This window comes from Chinchilla lanigera, unplaced genomic scaffold (genome assembly GCF_000276665.1).
Source record: "Chinchilla lanigera isolate Chin_1 unplaced genomic scaffold, ChiLan1.0 scaffold00037, whole genome shotgun sequence".
NCBI classification, from domain to species: domain Eukaryota; kingdom Metazoa; phylum Chordata; class Mammalia; order Rodentia; family Chinchillidae; genus Chinchilla; species Chinchilla lanigera.
In genome coordinates this window covers 13,098,064-13,120,392 of record NW_004955438.1, presented here as the reverse complement: position 1 = coordinate 13,120,392, position 22,329 = coordinate 13,098,064, and the positions used below count along the sequence as shown (strand labels likewise).

At 42.1% G+C, this 22,329-nt stretch overlaps 1 protein-coding gene across 5 annotated transcripts in view; it reads left to right on the top strand.

Annotated features, from left to right (window-relative positions):
- Ttc7b (tetratricopeptide repeat domain 7B) overlaps window positions 1–22,329 on the top strand; it is a 218,646-nt gene that overhangs the window by 44,847 nt on the left and 151,470 nt on the right. For all 5 annotated transcript variants that reach the window (XM_005390284.1, XM_013517240.1, XM_013517239.1 and 2 more), the window contains one exon: window positions 9,796–9,917. In XM_005390284.1, the coding sequence (XP_005390341.1) occupies window positions 9,796–9,917 (122 nt within the window). The remainder of the gene's footprint in view (window positions 1–9,795; window positions 9,918–22,329) is intronic.

The following is a 22,329-nucleotide window of genomic DNA, read 5'->3' as shown; positions in this document are numbered from 1 at the left end:
GCTTTGCCGCTGAGCTAAATCCCCAGCCCCTGCATTCCGTCTTCCTGATGGAGCTAATTCTGCCTGGCTTGTCTAACTTTACAGGTTAGAGAACCAGCATTTACTGAGAAGCACTGTGTACCAGGCAGGATGCTAGGAGCTTTCCCTGTGTGGCTGTTCCCCTTGTCCAATGCAGAGGCCAGGCCAGACCAGAGGAGATGGGAGGAAATGAAAGCTCTGTGCAGTAAACATTTGCTTAGTGTTGTCCTTATTACATTAGGTTATAGACATCGACCAGTACTCTTCTCTGATAGTTTGTTTTCTGAAGGGGAATAAAATATAACCCTAATATTGTGTGCATAAAATAACTTAATCAAAGAAATCAAATCAGAGCAGATAGAATTAGCAATGGCACAGGGTGGCCTTGATTAGTTTATCTCCAGATAGTGGCATTCTGCCAATAGTAAATAAAATTTTCTGCACTGCAAGGAACTTGCACTGCAATGATAGGAATAAAGATGACTTCATTCTTGGATATCACAATCTGAGCCCTGCTTTTGGCAAATGAAATTATCCTGTCTCTGTCCTTTGCACGCGTCAGCCAACCAGCTGGTTATGGCTTTCTTGAGCAGGAGCAGTGCCAGGATGGAACTTTACCTTCTGCTGACAGTTCATTCCTTTACACCCCATTTTAGAAAGGAAGTTCCTGTTCAATTATTGGGCATCCATGACTTTTTATTGGCTGTTTTAGTGCTACAGTGCTAAGAAGAAACCTCCGGTCCCCATGGCTTGCAGGGTCCAGCCCAGGGTTCCCCTGCTCGTTGTGAGTTTGTTGCTCTTAGGCAGCATGGTCACGCTTGAGTTCCTGCTGTCTTCTTGCAGATGGAACTTGTGGTGACATCGCTTTGGGGCTGGGATCCAGAGCTGGATTAGATTAAGGTCACTGTGGGTGCATTGAATTCAAACCAAGTGTCCTAGCAGTCAGTGCTGCTGCTCAAAAAGGGAGGGTGTGAGTCTAGAGGTCCAAGTGACATTCTTTGTGGCTCTAAAATGTGAGACACCTTTTCATTCATGCTAAAGCTTAAGTCAGCCCACCTGAACCAGTACTTCCTCACAGAACTGTCCAGACACTGCCTGGCTAGGCTGTGCGTCTCTGCTCTGGTACCTCCGACTTGGAGCCTCACGCCTGACTGACTGGAGTAGGAGGTTGCAACAGTCTTACAACTGAGAAAAGTCTGGTAACCAGGAAAGATGAGTCACTTATTGTCATTTTTGTACATTTCTTGTCAGTCTTTGCCTTCATAAATTAATAGCATTAGAAGGTTTTATATCTCTCTTTTTTCACTTAACATTAAACTTCACATGGTTTTCATGGATGTATAATATTTCAAAGGACTGCCCTCCATAATATAATTAACTTATTGTTGCGTCTGACTTGTAAATACTGTGGTCATGCCCACTTCCCTCAGCTAGCTTTTTTCCTTACTTTACATTATTTCCTAAGGGCAAATTCCTAGAAGTTCAAATAGTTTTACCATTCTTGTTATCACATCCAGTTACTTTCTGCACGTCTTCCTGATATCTTTGAATTTTGGCAGTGCAGGAGACTAGTGGTTTTGTTCTGCAATCTTAGTAAATTGTTTAAAAGTTATTTGTTAGGTGAAATAGTACCTTGGAAGTTTAGTTTGCATTTTTTAATATTAATGAGTTTGACATTTTCCATGTTGGTTTACTAGAGAGTTTTCTTCCTTTTAAATAATGGAAATATAATTCACTCATTTAAATTGTACAATTCATTTTCTTTCTTTTTTTTCTTTTTTTAAGATGAGGTCTTCTGTTGTCCAGGCTGTCCTGGAACTCCGGGGCCCAAGTGATTTTCCTGCTTCAGTCTCTTGAATAGTTGGGACTATAGGTACACACCACTGTGCTTGTTTGTCAGTGGTTTTTAATATATTTATAGTGTGTAACTATCACCAGCATTTAATTCTGTAACTGATATTTAATATTTTCATCACCCCCAAAGAAACCCTGTAGCAGTCACACCACATTAATGTCCAATCAATCTCTTTAGTCCTAAAACCTCCTAATCTATTTCCTGATTTATAGATTTGCATACTGTGGGCATTTAATATAAGTACAATCATAAAACTTAATCTCTTATGACAGGCTCCTTTGGCTCAACGTAATGTTCTCAAGATTCATCCATGTTGTAGCATTTATCAGTACCTCATTTTTTTCTATTGGTAAATAATCTTCTACTGTATGGATGCTCTACATTGTGTTTACTCATTCATTATTGGATAGGCATTTGGATTGTTTCCACTTGTGGGGTATTACCAGTAATGCTACTATAAATATTCATGTACAAATTCTTATGTGGACAAATATTCTCATTTTTCTTGGATATATTCCTAGGAGTGTAATTGCTCGGTCATATGGTAACTTACAAGTATGTTAGACCTTGGTATATTCTTTTTTGTCTCTTATACTTTGTATCTATCTTTTGGAAGTAGCAATTTTCTTATAATTTAAGTAAATTATATCATAAATATGTTACCCCTTTATCATATTTGGTCTAAATAATTTCCCAATCAGTAATTTACCATTTTTAAGTTGTTCATAAAATTTGAATCTGGATATAATTGAATCTGGTGTTTGAATTATATTTTATTGCTTTTAAAGCTTGAAAATTGGGATAAATTTGCTCTAGGATTTGAAAAGTTTTGATTGTTTCCCATGATGAAAATATCCCAACTCCTCGGGATTTATTTTGGTATATGACATTAGAGATGACTCTAAATTGTTTTTCCTCAAAATTCAGTGCCATTTTTAGAGGATTATATATTTCTTTTTCACATTTTCTGTAATTTTACATAATTTTTGGATTCCCTATTTTGTCATACTACTCTTGTATTGCTCTGATGTGCTGCTGTCTATTTAGGATGGGTTTTAACATCTGAGAGACTAGTAATTACTTATCACTTTTAGTTTTCAGAGTATCCATTGTTCTTTTCTCTTCATACTTCCAGATAAGTTTTAGAATAATTTGGTTGAATTCAAGAAAAATCTTATAGGGGTTTGGTTCAATTTGTATTAATTAATTAATTACATTAGAGAGTTACATCTAGTCTTCTCTCATGTATGACCTTTTCCCCATACCATCCATACTTTTTGCAGTACAAATTTAAATTTTTTTTTTTTTTTTTTTTTGTGTGTGTGTGTGGGTACCAGGAATCAAACTCAGGACCTTGTACTTGCCAGAGAGGTGCTGTGTTGCTAAGCTATATCCCCAGCTAAATAGATTTGTTTTATTCCTACATCTTTTCCATTTTCATTGATGTGACTAGGTTGTTTTTTTCATTGGATTTGCACACACTTATAACAGTTGTTCAATTCACTTACACAAACATTTATTGAATGCCTTTTCAATAACATTTATTGAATGCTTAACACCGGTGGCCCTAGAATAAGAAGGCCACAGCACACGCCCTTAATCACCCTACCTCATGAGGACACAGGCCCATAACCACCATGGGAGTGGTTTGGTGGTAAATAGTATAGTCAGAGCTTTAAAGCGAGAGACAGGTCTTAGGCTAGTGTGGAAGTTCAAGGACAGCTTCTAGAACAGGTAACAGCTGAGCAGAACCTTGAAGGCTAACAAGCATAGCAGTATAGGATCACTGGCTGTGGTGGTACCTGAAAAGTCTTCTTTAGAATAAGAAATAGAGTTGATTCTTTTCATATTTCTAAGCATATGAGTCTATGGCAGATGAATTTTTGTTGTGGTTGTTTTTTCCTTTCTAATATTTTCCATTTTATATCTTCTTCATGTCTTTTTGCCAGAATCCTTAGAGTAGTGTTAAGAAATAAGGGTGATGGTAAATATCCTTATTTTGTTTCTATTTGAAGGCAACTCTTCAGTATATCTCCACTACAAATTGTAATGTTTATATGCTCACTCATTTGCGATTAGAAACAACCGTGTAAAGTAGGTATTATTCCCTTTGTATAGATAAGGACAGCGAAGATCTACGGTATCAGAGTAGACAGCTCCATAAGTGGTATGGAGTGTCAAAACTAGACCTTGAGCCTGTTTCTTTCCACCCAGAATCTTTGATGCCTTCCTTTGGTGCTATCGTGCTTTCTCATTTGTTGGGTGGGTGCTTTTTCCAAAGGAGAATGTGGTAATAGCTATAGGAGAATATCATATGTGTCTTTGGAATCCCAAAAGTAAAATAGAAAGAGAAACTGGAACAGAAGACATATTTGAAGAGGACATGGCTGAAAAATTTTCAAAATTACTGAAACACAGCAAAAGCACATTTAACAGAGCCTAAGAGAATCCCAGTCAGGTTAAATACATACACTTGGACACATAATAGTCAAACTCTTGAAAACCAAAGTCAAAATCTTGAAGGCAGCCAGGAAAAAAAAAAAAAAAAAAAAAAAACCAAACCAACAACACACAAAAAGCCTTAAACACAGAATGAAGTCAGATTTACAGCAGACTTACCAGAAATCTAAGCCAGAGACATTGGATGACAACTTTTGTGTTAATAAGCTTTCTATTGCGACAGAATACTTCAGAGAGACAACTTGAAAGAAGTAAAGAGTTAACTTGGCTCATAGCATCAGAGACTTCAGTCCCTGGTCACTTGGCCCTGTCGCTTTCAGCCTCTGGCAAGGCAGAACATCACGGTGGAAAGTGCATGTGGAACAAAAGCTGCTCTTCACATTGTAGCTGGGAAGGAAAGAGAGCCAGGAAGGGGCAAGGATTCCACTATCCCCTGCCCCAGAGGACCTAACTTCTTTCCAGTTGGCTCCACCTCCTAAAAGATTCCACAAATTCCAGATAGCGCCATCAGCTAGAGACCAAACCTGTAACACATAATCCTTTGGCAGGGACACTTAGGGTCAAACTGTAACACCTTTTAAGTACTAAAAGAAAAATGATCTAAAATATTTTTCAGCAACTAGACACAGCAAGTCATTAAACATAAATAACCTAAACACTCCAATTAAAAGCCAGAGATTTTTAGATTGGACAGAAAAGTAAACATAACTATATTCTATACACAAAAAACCACTTTAACATATAAGTGGATAAGTAGTAAAAGTATATACTATCAAAAGAAAGCTAGAATTTCTGTATTATAATGGAAATTAGGTACAAGGAATATTGCAAGAGAAAGGAAGTACCAATTTATCAACAAAAGTCCAGTTTATCAGCAAGACATTATAATCCTTATAAGCTGATAAGAGAGCTTTGAAATATGTAAAACAAAAGCTGATGGGAGAGTTTTGAAATATGTAAAACAAAGTACACAGAAGAACTTATAACACTAAATGCTTATATTAGAAAGGAAAAAATGCTCAAATCAATAATCTACAACTCAAGAAATTGGAAAAAGAACAGATTAAAACTAGAGAAAGCAGAAGAAAGGAAATCATATGGACCAGAGTCACTGATATTAAAAAAAAACAACTGGTTTTTGAAGAGATCAATAAAAGGTCAAGAAAAAGCAAGACTGAGCAAGAATAAAAGACAGAAGACACAAATTACCAATACCCAGAAGTAATAATGACACACTGGTCTTGATCCATAGATTTTGAGAGCTTGTAAAGGAAAATTATGACCAGTTCGTGCCAATAAATTTGATCACTTTTAAAAAAATAGAAAAATTCTCTGAAAGACACAAACTACCAAAGCTTACAAACTACCAAAGAGATAACTTGAATATCCCTGTATCTATTTTTAAAATTGGATTTTTAGTGAAAAACCTCTCCATAAAGAAGACTATAAGTCCAGTTGGGTTCACTGATGAATTCCATTATTTAAGGAAGACATGATACGAACATTACCCAAAGTTCCAGAAGACAGGAGACAAGGAAACACTTTCTAACTCATTTTATGAGACCAATATTTCTTCTGAATATAGATGCAAATATCCTCAACAGAAATACCAACGAAATAAAAAAAGAATATATATATCCTATATATATATCCCTTTGAGGTGTAGAAACAGTACACATTTGGGAAACTGTATTTAAGTGACCTAATTTCCTTCCATTAGGTCCCACCTCTTAAAAGGTTCCACCAGTTTCAAATCGTGCCATCAGCTGGGAACCAAACCATAAATCTTTGGGGAGACGCGTAAGATCCAAACTATAGTATCTTTAAAGTACTAGAAAAACAATCTAAAATATTTTTCAAAAAGCAGGCAAAAATAAATCATTACATGTAAATGACCTAAACACTCCAGTTAAAAGTCAGAGCTTTTTAGCTTGGACAGAAAAGCTGTACTTCAAATGTTGAATTTTGATCTTTTCTTGGGCTAGTGATAGGCAGCGCAATACTCTGTCCCTTTGCTGGGTCGGGATAGTGAGTTGCAGCTGCCATGCAGTCATGAGGGGAAACAACCTGTGCTATACAGTGCTCTGTATTGTCAGCATTTCTAGATACAGACATTCAGTGAATCATTTGAATTATTCATCCCTTTATTATAAAGTAGACCTTATGTTAGATCGTCTTGCCCAACTGTAGGTTATTGTAAATGTTCTGAGCATGTTTAAGGTAGGCCAGACTAAGCTATGAGGTTTAATAGATTAGGTATATTAAATGCATTTCCAATTTACTATATTTAGTGACCAGCAGGATTAACCCCATTGTAAATCAAGGAGCATCTATATATAGGATTATATGTCATAAACAAGTAAGACTCATTTCAGGAATTAAAGATAATTCATGTTTGAAAATCAATTGATGTGGTAAGCATATCTATATGTAGACATCTCTACCTTCATATAGATATAAAGAACTGTTTTTATATCTGTTTTTTGTTTTGTTTTGTTTTATTTTTGGTACCGGGAACTGAACTCGTGACCTCAGGCTTGCCAGGCAAGCACTTATGCCGCTGAGCTACATCCTCAGCCCTGTTTTTATATCTGTATCCATATCTATCACATGAACATTTTAGTGGATGCAGAAAAAGCATTTGATAAAATTCAACACCTTTTCATGATAAAGAAAACACTCAATAAACTAGAAATAGAAGGAACTTCCTCAGCCTGAGATAGGGCATTTATCAAAACCCTACCTCTAGCAACATATTTAATGTTAAAAGGCTGAATGCTTTCCCCTTAACATCAGGTACAAGAAAGGATTTCCGCTCATGTCACTTTTACTCAGTATTGTAGAAGGTGTTCTAACCAGCACAATTAGGCAAGGAAAAAGGTATCCAGATTGAAAAAGGTAAAGTAAAACTCTATTTGTAACATGATGACATGATCTTGTATGTAGAAAATTCTAAGGAATTTTTTTAAAAAGCTAGAACTAATAACAAGTTCAGCAAGATTATAGGCTATATGGTCAGTATATAAAAATCACATTTCTATATGCCAGCAGTGAATCATCCAAAATAAATTTAAGAAAAACAGTTCCATGTATAATAGAATCAAAAGAATAAAATATCAGGAAATAAATTTAATAAAAACATGTACACTAAAAGCTGCAAAACACTGTTAAAAGAAATTAAGGAAGATCTAGATAAATGGAAAGGCAGCCCATGTTCATGGATTGAAATACTTAATGTATAAAAGTGCTAGTATTCCCTAAATTGATCTTCAAATTCAACCCAATACCTGTCAAAATATGAGATGTACTTTTTGCAAAAATTGACAAGCTGGTTCAAGAATTTGTATGAAATTCATGTGACCCAGAACAGGCCAAACAATCTAGAAACAAAAGAATAAAATTGAAGGACTCATACTTGCCAGCCTCTACTGGTCACGACAACACACAGGCTTGGGAGTAGCTCAGTAGTAGAGCATTTGCCTAGCATGAGCAAGGCCCTGGGTTTGATCTCCAGAACTACAAAAATAAAAAGGTAGTGCACACAATTAGTGTTCTCGAAAGTGAACACAAAACAACTGTATATACACACAGCCCTGTACATGTGTATATACATGTGTGTGAGTATATATATATATATCATAATATAAAAATAATAATATAAAAAGAAAGCTGAAATATAAAAATAAAAATGGAGGACTGAAGGAGAAAGTACGATAGGAAGAATGCATACATTAATTTCTCCATCTGTGTTATGTGCAAGTAAATATTGTATAAGTTGAAACATGTAGATAAAAATACTGATCTACTTTAGCTCTGTAGAGACACACATACATATGTACACACATATTTTTAACGTATAATGAATTATGTGAGTAAAAGTGGTCTTTCTGAAGTTGAGTGATTACTTTGATCATACTTTAGTTTCTTCTGCCAAATTTAACTAAATTAAATGTAATGGTTCAAATTTAAAACTAGTATATATAACATGACCTTTTTTGTAAAATGATTTTTATTTTTCTCTGCTTGATACATATGCACACAAATGTTAACTATGCTTATTTCTGTGTAGTAGAATTTTGAGGTGACTTAAAATTTTTCTTTCTGCTGTGCTGAAGTGTTTTACTTTAACGTAATCATGGCATTTCAAAATTAAAAAAAAAACATGCTCAGAGGCAAGTGAAAGGCAATTTTGCAAGTTTCACTTCTGGGCCTCAGAGTAGTATAGTTGGCTACGTGAGGAGGCTTGGGCTAGAGGTTAAATTGGGGAGTGGCAGTGTACTGATGATTTTTGAAGCTCATAGGAATAAAAATAAAGTCGTCTGAAGACAACTTAAGACAGAAAAGTGCCCATGATGTCGGTCTGTGCATCTGTAATGCTTAGCACATGCATGGAGGAAGCTCCTGTAGTGCAGAGGAGAGAAACGGAGGCTCCCAGAGAGGAGGAGCCCCAGAGCACATTGTGGGCAGAGCCAGATGCCCAGGTGGGAAGGAGCCAGGGGCTTTAATAAGATGCCCACTGGCGCATAGCCCAGATGCAAGGGTTGCCTGCCTGGATTTTCTTCCTTAGCGATGTGTTCATCGCGTGTCTCCTACTTCTTTTCCCCAAGGCCTATAGGTTAGAGAACCTACTGAATTGCTTCAACTCCTTTTAAAGAACAAGACCTCTAGGATATTTGGGGTTTGGCTAACAACCGAGCCTTTTAAAAAACTGCTGACTTCTAGCAAATAGGGGCAGCGTGTCTGAATAGCACTTGTATGGTTTTTGTGTGGGCCACAGGGAAGTCTGTCTTTGAGAAATGCTTTATTTAACCATCAGATTTAAAGAGATTAGCAGATATGTGTTGACTCTTCACTGTAACAAACTCAACTTGCAGGTCTTTCTTCCAATTAGTTTGTAGTCTTTCTTCAGGGCTAACAATTTAAACCTTTTAAATCATGTTTTCTGTTTAAAGGAGGCGAAGTTTGGGGAGAGAGGAGTGTAGGTGGTTCTCTCAGCTGTCCCCTTGAGCGCTGCTGTCATCATTTCTCAGCTCTCAGTAGAGCTCCTCCTGCTCAGGCAGGGCTGAGCCGCAATCTGCCTGTTGCTGACCTTGGCCTTTGGTGGACAGTGACGTTCTGCCATGTGTTGTGATCTGCTTCCGTGTCACAGCCTCCCTGACAATATCCTGTCATGCAGTGTGCCACCTCTCATGTGTCTCCTGCGTGTCCTCTCAACAGTGACCCTCAATCTTCTGCTTTCTGTGCCAGGAGAGCCCTGCCCACCTGGGTTCCCTGGCTGCTCTGTCCTAGCAGAAGGCATCCCCTACTGTCCTAATGCTTGGACTCCTATACCTGTGCCCCTGCACTGATCTTCGTGAAAGGAAGTTGGGTTTTCAAACTGTGCAGTGCATTTAGAGCAAGGGTTTGAAGGAAGTAGGCGTGGATGTGCATCTGATTAGTTTTCCGATTTTCTCCCCTTCTAGGTAATCCTTACTAATATTCAAAACAGAAGCCCTAAGCCTGGCCCTGCTCCCCACGATCAAGAACTAGGTTTTTTCCTAGAAACAGGACTTCAGAGAGCCCATGTCCTCTATTTCAAAAATGGGTAAGCGTCTTCATTTTTTCAATCCACTTCCTAAAGAAGGAAAGTAGAAAGCCTTATTTGCCGTCTCCAGTTTAGTTGTTATCAGACAGCCATTCTAAACATGAAGTACAACTGGAATATTTTTAGAAAGAATGAGCATTGGATTTTTTTTTTTTTGGTCTCCTCTCCACCTGGCTCTCTTGCTTTCCTGTGAGATTTTTGGGGGAGGCAGGGAGGAGGGTCCCTGTGTGCCTGTGAGCCCCAAGTCGGGAGTACCGAGACCCGATGGTTGGACTGATGGGGCCATGCTCTGAGCGTCCTTCCTCCATGTGAATGGTACCACACAGGCCTCCCTGCTTTGTCCAGGAAAAGCAATGAAGTAGAAAGCCTGGCATACAGAGGTGTCTCCCTTTCAGTGGCCGATCCATTCCGAACATCAGATCTGCCAAATCCAGGCGGTTTTACAAGCGATTGTGGCTGCGAGAACATTTTTCATGGGAGCTGCCTTTGGAAAGGGTTGAAGAACATGACTGGCGGGCCGCTCTCTGATGCATTTGAGGTCTTATTTTCCTTTTGTGTTGCTTTTGTGAGAAAGATGCTGATTCTGTTCCACATCTCTTCAGTTGTCCTTGTTTTGTTTGACCTTGTGCTGCAGGATAGATGTGCATGAAGAGCAACAGTAGGTATTTGCTTCCTCTTAGCTCCTTCTAGGCTTTGCATGGGAGGCACCTAGAGGCCTGTCCCCTTCCTCTAGGAGCAGAAGCAGTCCAGTAGCGCTTTGAATGGCAGAGGGGGCACAGTCCCAGCCTCTGGAAAAATGAACAATAGAGCTGTTCGCTCTTTGTTTTTAGGAACTTCAAACCTTGGTGTGTAGCTGACACAAGTGGGATTTCCTCTGTCTAGTGGCCCAGTGCTGCACGAATCTATTTTATGTTGGTTAAGAATAAATGCCTATTTTCCAAATTAAATTAAGCTGTTTGGGAGAAAAGGCCCGCTTTGTTCTGAAGGCCACTGGTTCAGCTGACTATGGCCCATGAAGGGCCACAGTAAACACCCCAAGGTTTGGAGCAGCTTCGTGGCTTTGGAACAAGGATGCTCTGGCATTTGATCTCATCTACTGCTGCCAAGATCATCTGAGCCATGGTGCACGTCCCATAGGCTGAGACTGTGTTCTCTTTGCTCTTGTAGATAGAGGGGGTGGGGTGGCCCGTGGAATACTTTTCTTGTGAGCTGTTTCCTCTCCCTTTTCACAGTGCCTGGTGGTCATCACAGGGGACCCTCAACCCTTGATCTCCCTCCTTCCAACCTGTGGGAGCTATATTGATATGGAAATCCAGAGACCGGAATCTTGGGGCTGTGGGGTGGGGCAAACCCATATTTTCTATTGAGAATGCTTTCTGTGAGATTGATCAGTGGGTGGGCTAGATAACTTATTTTTATCTTTGAAGCTTGTTCCTTGGGGAGAAAGAAGCAGGACTGTTGGGCTCTGACCTCATCTCCTGAAATACTGGTTGTGCACTGGAATCCAACTAGAATATAATAATGAGAGGTTTGCACCAGATGATGGATTACATGCTGTGGATGGCTTCCTGACTCATTTCTCTATTTTACTTTACTCAAATTCAAGGAAATGCCCATTGGTATAGCAGTAAGGGCCTGCTTATCTTTAAATGCCTTCCTCTCCTCTCCTTGTCCTCTTGCTTTCTCTCTGTGCTCTAAAGACCAGGAACACTCAAAGGTCCCCTCTGGCTGCAGCAATCAAGAGGCAGGGTTGGCAGCAATAGTGAGCAGTTACTCTCTGGGAGGAGGAAGTAGGGGCTGGTGCTGAGACCGTAAAATGTGGACAAAAGGAGGGAGCCCACTGGGAGGTCTGGACATGCCAAGTGCCACAAGGCTCCTTGACTCACACAATTGGGTTGTTCAGGGCCAGAGAACTGCACATGGTGGTCATTTATCTGGGGACACCAACAGCAGAATGGGAGACCTGCTGTCCCTTCACACATTCCCACTTCTGTCTTCTGATGGATTTGCTCCTTATCTGTTCTTTTAAAATACTTTTTCTACCTGTGTCTGGAAGAATACAGTGGCCAGAACGGATTGATTTTTAATGGTAGGAAAATGCAACACAGAAGAGTTTGGCAATAAGAGGTGGAAACAGGTAAAATGCATCTTATTTCTTTGGAAATATACTGAAATATATACTCAGCTTTGGGGTTGTCATTCTTGAGGACTTATCTAAGTTATAGGAATGAATCTTACTCTTTTGTAACTCTGCTATATTTTCCAGAATTGATCACCAAACTGGTGACCTTGGGCATCTTTGAGAAGACCTGATGCCAGGACCAGCTCCCAGACCCCTCTGAGGCCTTAGACCTCAGTCACACTTTCATGTCTACCATATGCATTTTCTTCATCTTCACTGAGCCTCACAGCCTTCTCTCCTCCACATCCACTGCCCCCCTGTAAGCTTGGCAGTGTTCGTAGTGTTGCCCACTTTTAGTGAGGAGTCCAAACGCAGAGGTGATGTGACTCTGTGCAGGTCACATGGTGCCCTGGGTTCCAGGTTTCTGCCTTCAGTCCTTTGACCACGTGGTGCAAACAAGTGACAGATTGTACCTTCCGCTGATGATGGCGCTGGGCTGACTTGTCAGTTGGAGGTGGGACCAGGTTAAGTCGGAGTGGAAGTTTGTGAAGAAACAGGCATCATTTATTTGATTGCTGGGCCTCATGTGGGCCCCTGGGCCTGGGCTTGGGGTTAGGGCACTGCTTTGCGGTGAAAGCTGCTGCGAGTGAACTCCACTTAGGATGCATTGCAGTTAGCTGGGGTGACACACGCTCAGTAGTAGACCCGTGGGTTGGAGGAGGTATGCAGGGCCCACTGGTCAGACTGCAGTAGGCTTGGGGTCTTCAGTGGGCAGGCAGCTAACGGCGGAGAATCACCCTCACCCCCAGTCACCTTCAGCCTTCTGAGGAGAGAAACGTTACTCCCCACTGGAATGATTACAACCAAATTTGCCAGAGAGGCTTGGGCGGCCTCTCATCTACTTTGTTTTGTTTTAGGAATATTTAACCATCTTTGCAAACTAAGGACATTTCAAGTAACTCTGTTGCTTGTCAGCCATGTCAGGTGTATTGTATGAGCAAGGTGGAGGGAAGCATGTGTTTCTCCTGGCTCTAATTGGTTTTAATTCAGGGAGGATACTTCAGGAAGAAGCACATGGTGGCCAGCACAGGGGACACATGCCTGCTGGGTTGTACTGTTGCTGGTGCACATCACTGAGTCCCGGGTAGGAGGCCCTGACTCCGAAAGAACAGGTCAGGCACAGATGGGTAGATTTTTGGGGCTCCCTGGGGGTGCTCCGTAGCCAAGCCAGGAAAGAAAAGAGTATGGAAGAGCTTTTTTGTGTTCCGTTTTTACAGTCAAACACATAGACCATTAATCACCACCAAATGCAGTGGCTTTAAGAAGTTTTTAATCTTCTCAAAGAATCCTGTTGATCTTGCAACTGCTCATTCTTTCTCAGCATAGATTCAGAAGTCCTCGAGGCCCTGCTCATCACCTGGGGCTGAGAAGGGGTGCTCCCGGGGCCTGGCCTCCAGGGCAGCAGTGGCTCTATAGCCCGTGACTGTGGGAGTCATAGCAGGGAGGGTACTGGCCTTTGTGTCCTAGCATTCAGGCATTTTCCCTCTCGCAGCGATAGGAAGCTTTCACTTCTCAAATGGCATGCTCCTTTTGGCATTGCAAATCTGATGTGGTGAAGGGGAGAGGACTTAGACATGTTTCCTGTCAGCATGTAACATGTGCCTATCGTCTGTACATGCCACTCTTAGGAGATACAGAGATGAAAAAGAAACGGCTTTACCCTCTGGAGATAGTAGAAAAGGGGGTAAGGCATGAACATTAGGTGCTTTAAAGGTTATAATGTGCTTCTTTAAGAGATTAAGCAATCAAAGAACACCTAATCCCTTTAAATAAGCTGAAGTTCCCAAGTCCATCTACCCAGCGTTCAGTAAGGTCACTTGTTCTTTCATCTAATAAGGATTAATTGTACACCTATTAAGTTCTAGGCCCTTTGTTAGCAGTAGGGATATAATAGACAAAGTCCCTGTCCTCCTTGAATTCATGAAACTAAATCTCAGAGAAGCAATGTCATGGTTTGCTCATGTTGTGACAGGGTAGTCCAGGTTGGCACAAAAGCAAGCAGGAGGAATGCCATGCTGGGATGGCCACATGATTTGGAAAAAGAAAGATTTCAAGAAGAGTTCTTGAATGGTACGATGTAAACAGACTGGGGCAGCTGGGGGCCATCCGGGCGGGTGGGAGAAGTGAGGAGTTAGAACTGTACTCAGTCTTGTGCATAGTCTGTAGGCTGTGCAGAGACCAGCCTGGCTGGAATGAGGGTTTGTGTCAGAATCAGAGGATTTTAGGGGCTGGGGATTTAGCTCAGCAGCACAGCGCCTGCCTGGCAAGCCGGTGAGTTTGGTTCCTGGTACCGGAAGAAAAACAAAAAAGCAAAAACAAAAAAAAAGAATCAGAGGATTTTTATTTCAACCTATTGGCACAGGACCTGGCCTGCAGTGGGTTTGACCAGTCATCCAGCAACTATTTGCTGGACTTTGCCATGTGCCAAGTACTGTACTCAATGTCAGTATCCATGGGTGAATATAAGAACTGGAGTCCAGTCTTGGAGACAGGAGACCTGAGTGTCTAGGGAGGCAGACACTGAGATGATACCAAGACCTAACGGATGAAGGGGGCTCACCAGGCTAAGGGCAGGGGAAAGAATATTCCAAGCAGAGAGCCCAATATGTGCCAAGACCGTGACTCCCACAGAGCTTAGTGTGTTCAAGAATCTGAAAGTCCAGTGTAGCTGAAGCAGAGGAGTAAGGGGAGAGTCATAGGTCACTAGTCTGCTTGACCCCCCACAAGCAGGTCTGCTGTGGAACCACTCAGGGGAGTGTGATGATTGCCCAGAGAAAAATCCCCAAGTCACCAGAATAAAGGGGAGGTGACTGCAGGTGGGCATCTAACGTATTGCGCCTTAGAGGTAGCAGCGTGAGTACAGATCAAGAGACGTGGCTGGGTCCGAGGTGTGGTAGGGTTGCTGGTGGTGGGACTAATGGATCGACCAGATTAGGGGCAGAAGGAGGCACATGGAGAAATCAGAGGTGATGCCCCAGTTTCAGACTTGAGTAATTGGCTAGATGGGCTGGAGACAAGGAAATGAGGTTTGGAACAGGGGCGTCAAGACATTTCCTTGATTGTCAGAGAGACCTGTGAGCCGTCCCAGGAGATGTCCTTGTGAAAATGTCAGCTAGGAAGGCATGTGTGTATGCACCCGATGGACTCGTTAGAAAGCAGAAGTTTCAGAGTATTGAGTAAACTCAAAAGCCGGGGCCTAGACAAGGTCAGTGAGGAGGACAGAGGACTGAGGACAGAGACAGGAGAAGCAGCCCGGCACCCAGTTGGACACCTGGGAGAGGCGGACCTGGGAAAGGAGGAGGAGCTGTTGGAAGCCGTGAAAGCCACAAGGGACTTCATGGGGAGCCACTCGAGGAAGGAGGAAGTAGTCGCCTGTGCTGAATGTTGCTGAGACGTTAGGAAAGAAGACCAAGGTGTGGTGGAAGGAGGAATGCGAAATTAAATGTCAGCTAAGGAGCACAGGAGACACGCTGGCGTTATTCATAGACATAGTGGCTTTAATTGTGCAGGCATGGCAGAGCTGTTGGATGAGGACAGGGTTGTTCATTTGTCGGGAGCCTAGTGCCACCGGGCTCAGGTCCCCTTTTCAGTTTGACTTGCTTCACTCTACAAGGCTTGGTGGTCACAGCTGAATTCTGACCGCCACAGGGCCCTCTTGTCCAGGGTGGGAGTGGAGGGAGGGAAAGGGGCGGGTGCGGGTGGGGCTTCAGCAGCTTCAGACGGTGGCTTTCTCGCGCAGCCTGGCCAGCTGGGGTCATGGTGGGGATGCTGTGTGCCTCTCAGGCATTCACATGTCTGAGAATTGTTGACTACCTTCACTTGTGTGTAAAGCACCTCGCACGAATCATTTCATACCAGCAGGAATTTCGGTAACAGTGGAATTGTGGTGGGTCCTGGTTCTGAAAACCCCAGAGCTCCGGCTGCAGTTAGTATTTGTGGCTCTTCATAAATGAGCTCCAGAGAGGTCCTATTCACGAAGCATCCAGCGATGCCTACCGCGCCCCTTGTAGGTCCTTACTAGTGCAAAGCGCTGCGCTCAGTGAGCAGTCACTGCCCTGGTAGGGTTCGCGTATTGATCCAGGCTCACACAGCTGACGGCACAGCTGGGACCTGCCCTCCCCCTCACTCCCTGTCTAGTCCCCTCGCCATTCGCGCCACAGTGGCCACCCGCAGAGGTGGCCTGACAGCACAGCTCAGAGGGTACACTGCACTGGAAATCGAGGTCTCTGGAAACTTGCCGGGTTGTAATTGTTTATGTAATGCAAAGCGTCAGCCAGGTCTCTGTCTTATTCAAATGTGGGCTGTGTCTGGCTCATCCTTTCCTGCCATCAAAACGTCAGTCAGAGGAACAAAGGAATCCATATCAGTGTTAATTATGAAGCTCCAAGACCGCTCTTCTCTGTGGTGACTTACTGGGGACAGGTGCTGTACTCACAGTTGTTTTCAGGGTGCTTTGTGATGAGCATCAGAAGCCTTTGCTCAGGAAAGCTTCAGCAGCATTCAGCAAGATAGGAGCAGGGTCCTTCGCTCCAGCAGAAGGCAGCATGGGTCGTTTAGTGCTCCACAGTGGGGAGGGGCCTAGTGAACAGCTGTTACCTCTCCTAATGCCCTTCCCCACCTGGCTCTGCTCAGCTAGGTGCTGCCTCTCAGAAAGCAGCCTGCAGCTTCTTTAACCACAACTAAAAAACTAGACTTCCCAGCAATATCAACTGGTATAGGATTTCTCTAGGGTAGTGAGTTTAAATTTTAATGGGGGCAGGAGGAGAGGGAGAGATTCTTCATTTGTTTGCTTGCTTATTCATTCACTTATTTATTCATCTGTCAGATATTTATGTGCTAGGAACTAGATCGAGACAGCAAATGATCTCTGTGGAATTTTCAGTCTAGCAAGAAAATAAATAATTACAAGAAGTGCACTAAGCCTTTCAGCAAAGAGGAAAGAGCCAATGTTATTTTTTTTTTCATACCTTTGCTTTTCACCTTGCAGATTTTCCTTTAAAGGCATGGTTATATAATATGGTGTCTAAAAACCAGAGTTAACTCAATTTTTTGGAGCATGTCCCAATACCTCCTGATGTAACTGGTGACTGATTCCCCTGGGAACTGCTGATAGAAGAACTTTATATTGGATGGCAGTGTTCAAAGACCAGCTCCTGGATGGGAGTGGGATAGATAAACACAGCTGCAAGAGCACAAGGTGCCCTCTGAGGAGTGCCGCCCACCCCTGTTTAGTTTCAGGTGACACACTGTGACACTAGTGTGTATCAGCTTCTGCTCTGTGCCAGGCATTCTTTCGGTGCTGGGATAAAGTGGTGCACAGCCAGACCCACCCCTTTGACTTGGAGAGGAATCAGATCATCCTACTCTTAGATGCATATCTACTTCCTAAGATAGCACTGAGAATCCATTTTAAAATGAAATGACCTAGATTCGGTGGTTATGGGAAGTTTTCCTGAGGTGATGGAGCAGAAACCTACAGACAGATCGCGGATGAGAAGGTAACTGTTGAGGGTAGGTAGTGAGGGAGGCAGTGAAGGATCCTGAGTGGATCCTGTCCAGCCAACTCATCTTCCTTTCTCTGCTTCATTCTCCTCCTTAACGTTTAACCGGCAGTAAATACACTATGAGTGATTGTGTCCGGGATCTTCTCAGGGTCAGTTCACAGGCCACTCCTCAGTCTAGAAAATGCAGGACAGACCCATAATGACAATGTCTAGGGTTTGCTCCAGTGCAAGCATGCTCTCAGCAGTCCATTTAGCTGCCCAGAGCTGTTTTCTGTCCCTCTGGCCTTAGCTGACAGCTCAGGTGCTAAGAATACAGCTCACACTAAGTAGATGTGCACTCCACCTTGCGTCACCCCAAGTTTTTAAGGGCCTCCCAAGGGCTGTGCTCAGGTCCACCACGCTCAAGGAAGACCACACCTAATGTCCTCAGTGGGTTTCTATGGCTCCTCCCAGTCCAGATGCGAGTTCTCAATCAGGGGTCATTTTTATGATACGCAGTGTAGCCTAGTAGCATAAATCATGCCATGTTATCTTTATTAGATTTCCAGGACAGCGGAACTAGAAAGTCAACCAAAGGTCAGATTCTCAAGCAGAAGAAGAAGGAATTTGTTAACTCTTTGCTCACATTATATCTTTTTCTTACTTAATTTGTTTATGTCTGACTCTCTTCACTAGAAGATATATTCTGCTTGGGCAGGAATTTTTATCAGTAATTGTTTCAGGACAGAACTGTACTTTGAACAGTGCCTGGTATATAGTTGTAAATGAATAAGTGAATGAGTGAATATACTTCTCATTTTTGGCTGAGATGACTATGGCTTATAACGAGTGCAATTTTCTCTTAAAATAAATCAATGTAACATTTACTAATTGAAAACTAGATATGCTGAGCCCTGTACTGGGTGCTAAGGGTATGGGGGTGAACAAGAGGAGTTAGATCAGCTTTCTGAAATTTAGACTTCACTGTTGCTTCTTGGAGGTAGACAGGGAGGTGTACTGAGACCATCTAGGTCTTCCTGAACATGATTTCACTCTTCAAAGTGGATGGAGGATGCTGGGCATCAAAGCATTTCCTTGACCCCTGCAAGAAGTAATGTTTTCTGGAAAGATTGTAGGGACTTCTGCTTTCTGTCCTGTCTCTGAGATTGGAAGGTATTCATAGACCTACTGGCTTTATTATAATTCCTCAAGAAGTCTCTGACAGAGTGTTTAATTTCTGTGACATTCCCAGCATGGTGTGATTCTGATGCTTGTTGGCCTCCATACTTAAGGCTATGTACACATCTAAATGGGATTCGGGAGCTCTCACAGCAGGAAAGAGCTTCCAGGGTTTAATTGCTGAGAACACTGACTCCCACAGCCTCCCAGACTTGCGTGTTTTTAAGACTTCAAGTATGTATCTTGTCCAGTTGAAATATCACAGGGATGGGGAGGAATTGGGACAGAGAAGCATGCAAGAGTATTCAGTATGGCCTTTGTAGGCACCCCTTAAAGAGAGAGCCTTGAAATGACACATGTGGGGAAAGAGGAATCTGTATGCTGTCTAGGCAAGAAAGAAGCCAGCTATCACCCTTTTTTGGGTCTGTCAGACTGTGGGGAGCCGTCGTGGTGATTTGGTGATGTCTGCCCAGGAGGTGGGTGGATGGGAAGGACAATGTAGGGGGTGCGTGTAGGGCACCACTCTGGCTGTTGCCCACAACAGAGTCACTGACTTGCTTTTTCTGTTCCCTGGCTTAGGTGTCAAGTGCTAAGGGCGTGGAGGGGGTGGAAGTCCCACCTCTTTTCAAAGGATATTTCATACCTTTAAAAAAGCATCTTTTAAAAAAGCATCATTTTCCTCTCCAGTCTTGTTTTGTAGAAATATTTTTAGTCAATGCTCGGAATTGCAGAGACAGATTGAGCTAAAAGCCCAGAAAAATGACTGAGACATCTTGGGAGAATTTATGACTTAGGCATTTCGAGAACCTTCTATTGAAAATAAGAAGTGCTATACATTTTCATACATGTTTCTACTTTGTATCTTCACATGGCAATATCTGCAACAGATCTGCCTCCCAAGCAGGAAACCTATAATGGGCTGTGTGCTCTTATAGTAAATCCTGTATTAAATTATAGGATTTAAAAATCAATGAATTGATTTTTCTTAATTGACATTTGGTTTTTCCACCTTCTTCTCTATTTTAGGTTAAAATTTTTTACTTTTTATTCACAAGTGCCTTTGGTGCTAATTCTCTAGAATTGGCAAGGACGTGCTGTACCTTTCTCCGGCTAGCTTGTCTTCCTTCTGCCGCCCCTTGGCATATTTGCATCCTCCCCGTTTCTCTGTGCTGCCTGGCTGATGGTCTTGGTCCCTGGTTCTCTCTGAATCTCCCTGGCACCTTAGCATCTAAAGAAGCAAATCCCTGCATGTTGGAAACGTGAGCAGTTAAAATGTCAGGAAGAATCTGAGCTGTGTTTCTTCTAAAGAATACCCAGAAAAATTCATTAGCCAGACTTAGTGAAACCTGAATTATGTATTTTTTTTTAAAAAAAGATGCAACTATATTGTTGCCAAGTACATTTTGAGCTGGTAAATCAAACAAACAGTCAAACCCAATAACTTAAACTACAGCCTATTAAATTCCATGAATGTTTCTTGGAAGCCCACTGGGTAAGTTCTGGGGCTGTAAGATAATAAAAAGTGTTCTCTCTGAGCTTGTGGGGAAGACAAGGATGTCACTGAAAATTTATAACATGCTGTTGGAAGTACTGTCATGAGGGGATACGCTGGAAGAGAAGGGAGAGGAGGACGCAGGAAGTAGCTAACTGCTTGGGTGAATTCATGAGTTTTTTTTTTTTTTTTTAATCAGAAGAATTGACATTTAAAATTGGTCTTTTAAGGAGGGGTAAGAGTTACAATTTCATGGAAATCTTAGGGAAGTGAAGGGGACAGTGTTTCACTGTGGGGTCCAACTGCCTGGGTTTGGATTCTTGCTGTTTGTTCCATTTACCAGTGAGTGACACAGGCAAATTGCGTTGCCCTGTCTTTGTTTCTTTGTGTGTAGCTGGGGTAACGACAGCACCTGTTTCCTAGATACATAGGTGGACTAAGTGCGGTATTGATTACAAGGTGCTTGAACGATGTCTGGCTCATAGTAAGCATATGTAAAGGTTTGATAGATGAATAAACAAAACCCTGCAGAGTAGAAGGTTTGTTATTTGTTTCCTTAGAAGGAAAAGCAAGAATTGGCAGTTCAGAAATCTAGGAAGATAGTAGCAGACAGCATCGTGGCTGGGTATGGTTTGCAGTTGTGTGGCAGAAAGCAGCAGGAAGCAACGGGGCGTCTGCAGGAGCTGACAACAGGAGACCCCCAGATAGGAAGAGTGTTTCGGGGAAAGTGTGGCTATTTTGAGATTAGCAGCTGACGATGAGAGGGGTTTGGCTCAGTAAGGTGCGAGGGGCAGGAGCAGTCCTGCTCCTCTGAAGGCCTGAATCTGTCCCACTGAGGCCCCTTGCAGGGACTGGGCACCATTATGAAGAGAAAGTGCTGAAAGTGACATGAAAATTGATTACCAAATGATGTGAAACGAAAGAAAAAGAAGATAGGGATAAAAGTGGGGAGATATAACCAGATATGTTAGTTTAACAGCTTTATTCAGGTATAATTTATATATCAAAACTTGCCAGGTGTAGTGGCACACACCTGTAATCCCAGCACTCGGGAGGCTGAGGCAGGAGGATTGTTGGGAGTTTGAGACCAGCGTGGGCTACAAAGTGATCTTGAGGCCAGCCTGAACTGCATAGCGAGACCCTGTCTCTAAAAGACAAAACAAAACAAAACAAACTTTACCTGTTTTAATTATGCAGTTCAGCTGTTTTTAATAAACTTATACAATTGTGCAATGATCTTCATGATTCAGGTTTCGAGTATTTTCATCACCCTAGCAAGTTCTTTGTGCCTGTTTCTAACCAATTGCCACACATATCCTAGCCCCAGACAACCGTGTACATACTATCTGTGTCTATAGAGTTTGCCTTTTCTAGAAATTTCACACGGAGGCAGTGGTAGAAGATATGTGTCTCACTTCTTTCGCTTAACCTCATTGTCTTAACATAATGGTCTTGAGGTTCAGCCACGTTGTAGCATCTTGGTCATGACTTATGCAGGTCATTCCTTACATAGGTCATGTAGTTATTCTATTTCCCTTACCTGTTCACCAACTGATGGACGTTTGGATTGTTACCACTTCTTGTCTATCATGAAGAATGCTGCTGTGAGCCTTCGTGTACAGTTCTTTCCGTAGACATTTGTTTCCATGCCCTTATATAGATACAGAGGGGGTGGATTGAGAGGTCATAGGGTAAGTTTGTGTTTAACTTTTAAAGAAATTGCTCAACTGTTTTCCCAAGTGGCTGCATCACTAGCAGTACCTGAGAGTGCCAGCTTCTTTCCATGCTTTTTAACGCTTGATATTGTCATGTTTTTTAATAAGAGCCATTCTAGTAAGTTTGGAGTAGGCTTTTGATTTTAATTTGCATTTTCCTATGATGTTAGCAGCCTTTCATGTGTTTATTAGCTATCCTTTTCTTGTCTGTGATGAAAGATCTTTTCAGATCTCTGATCCTGATTTCAACTGGGTTGTCTTCTTATTGAGTGGTAAGAGTTCTTCATATATTTTGGATGTAAGTGTTTCATCAATTATATTTTTTGTGAATTCTCCTCTCCCTCCCTCCTTTCCTCCTTTC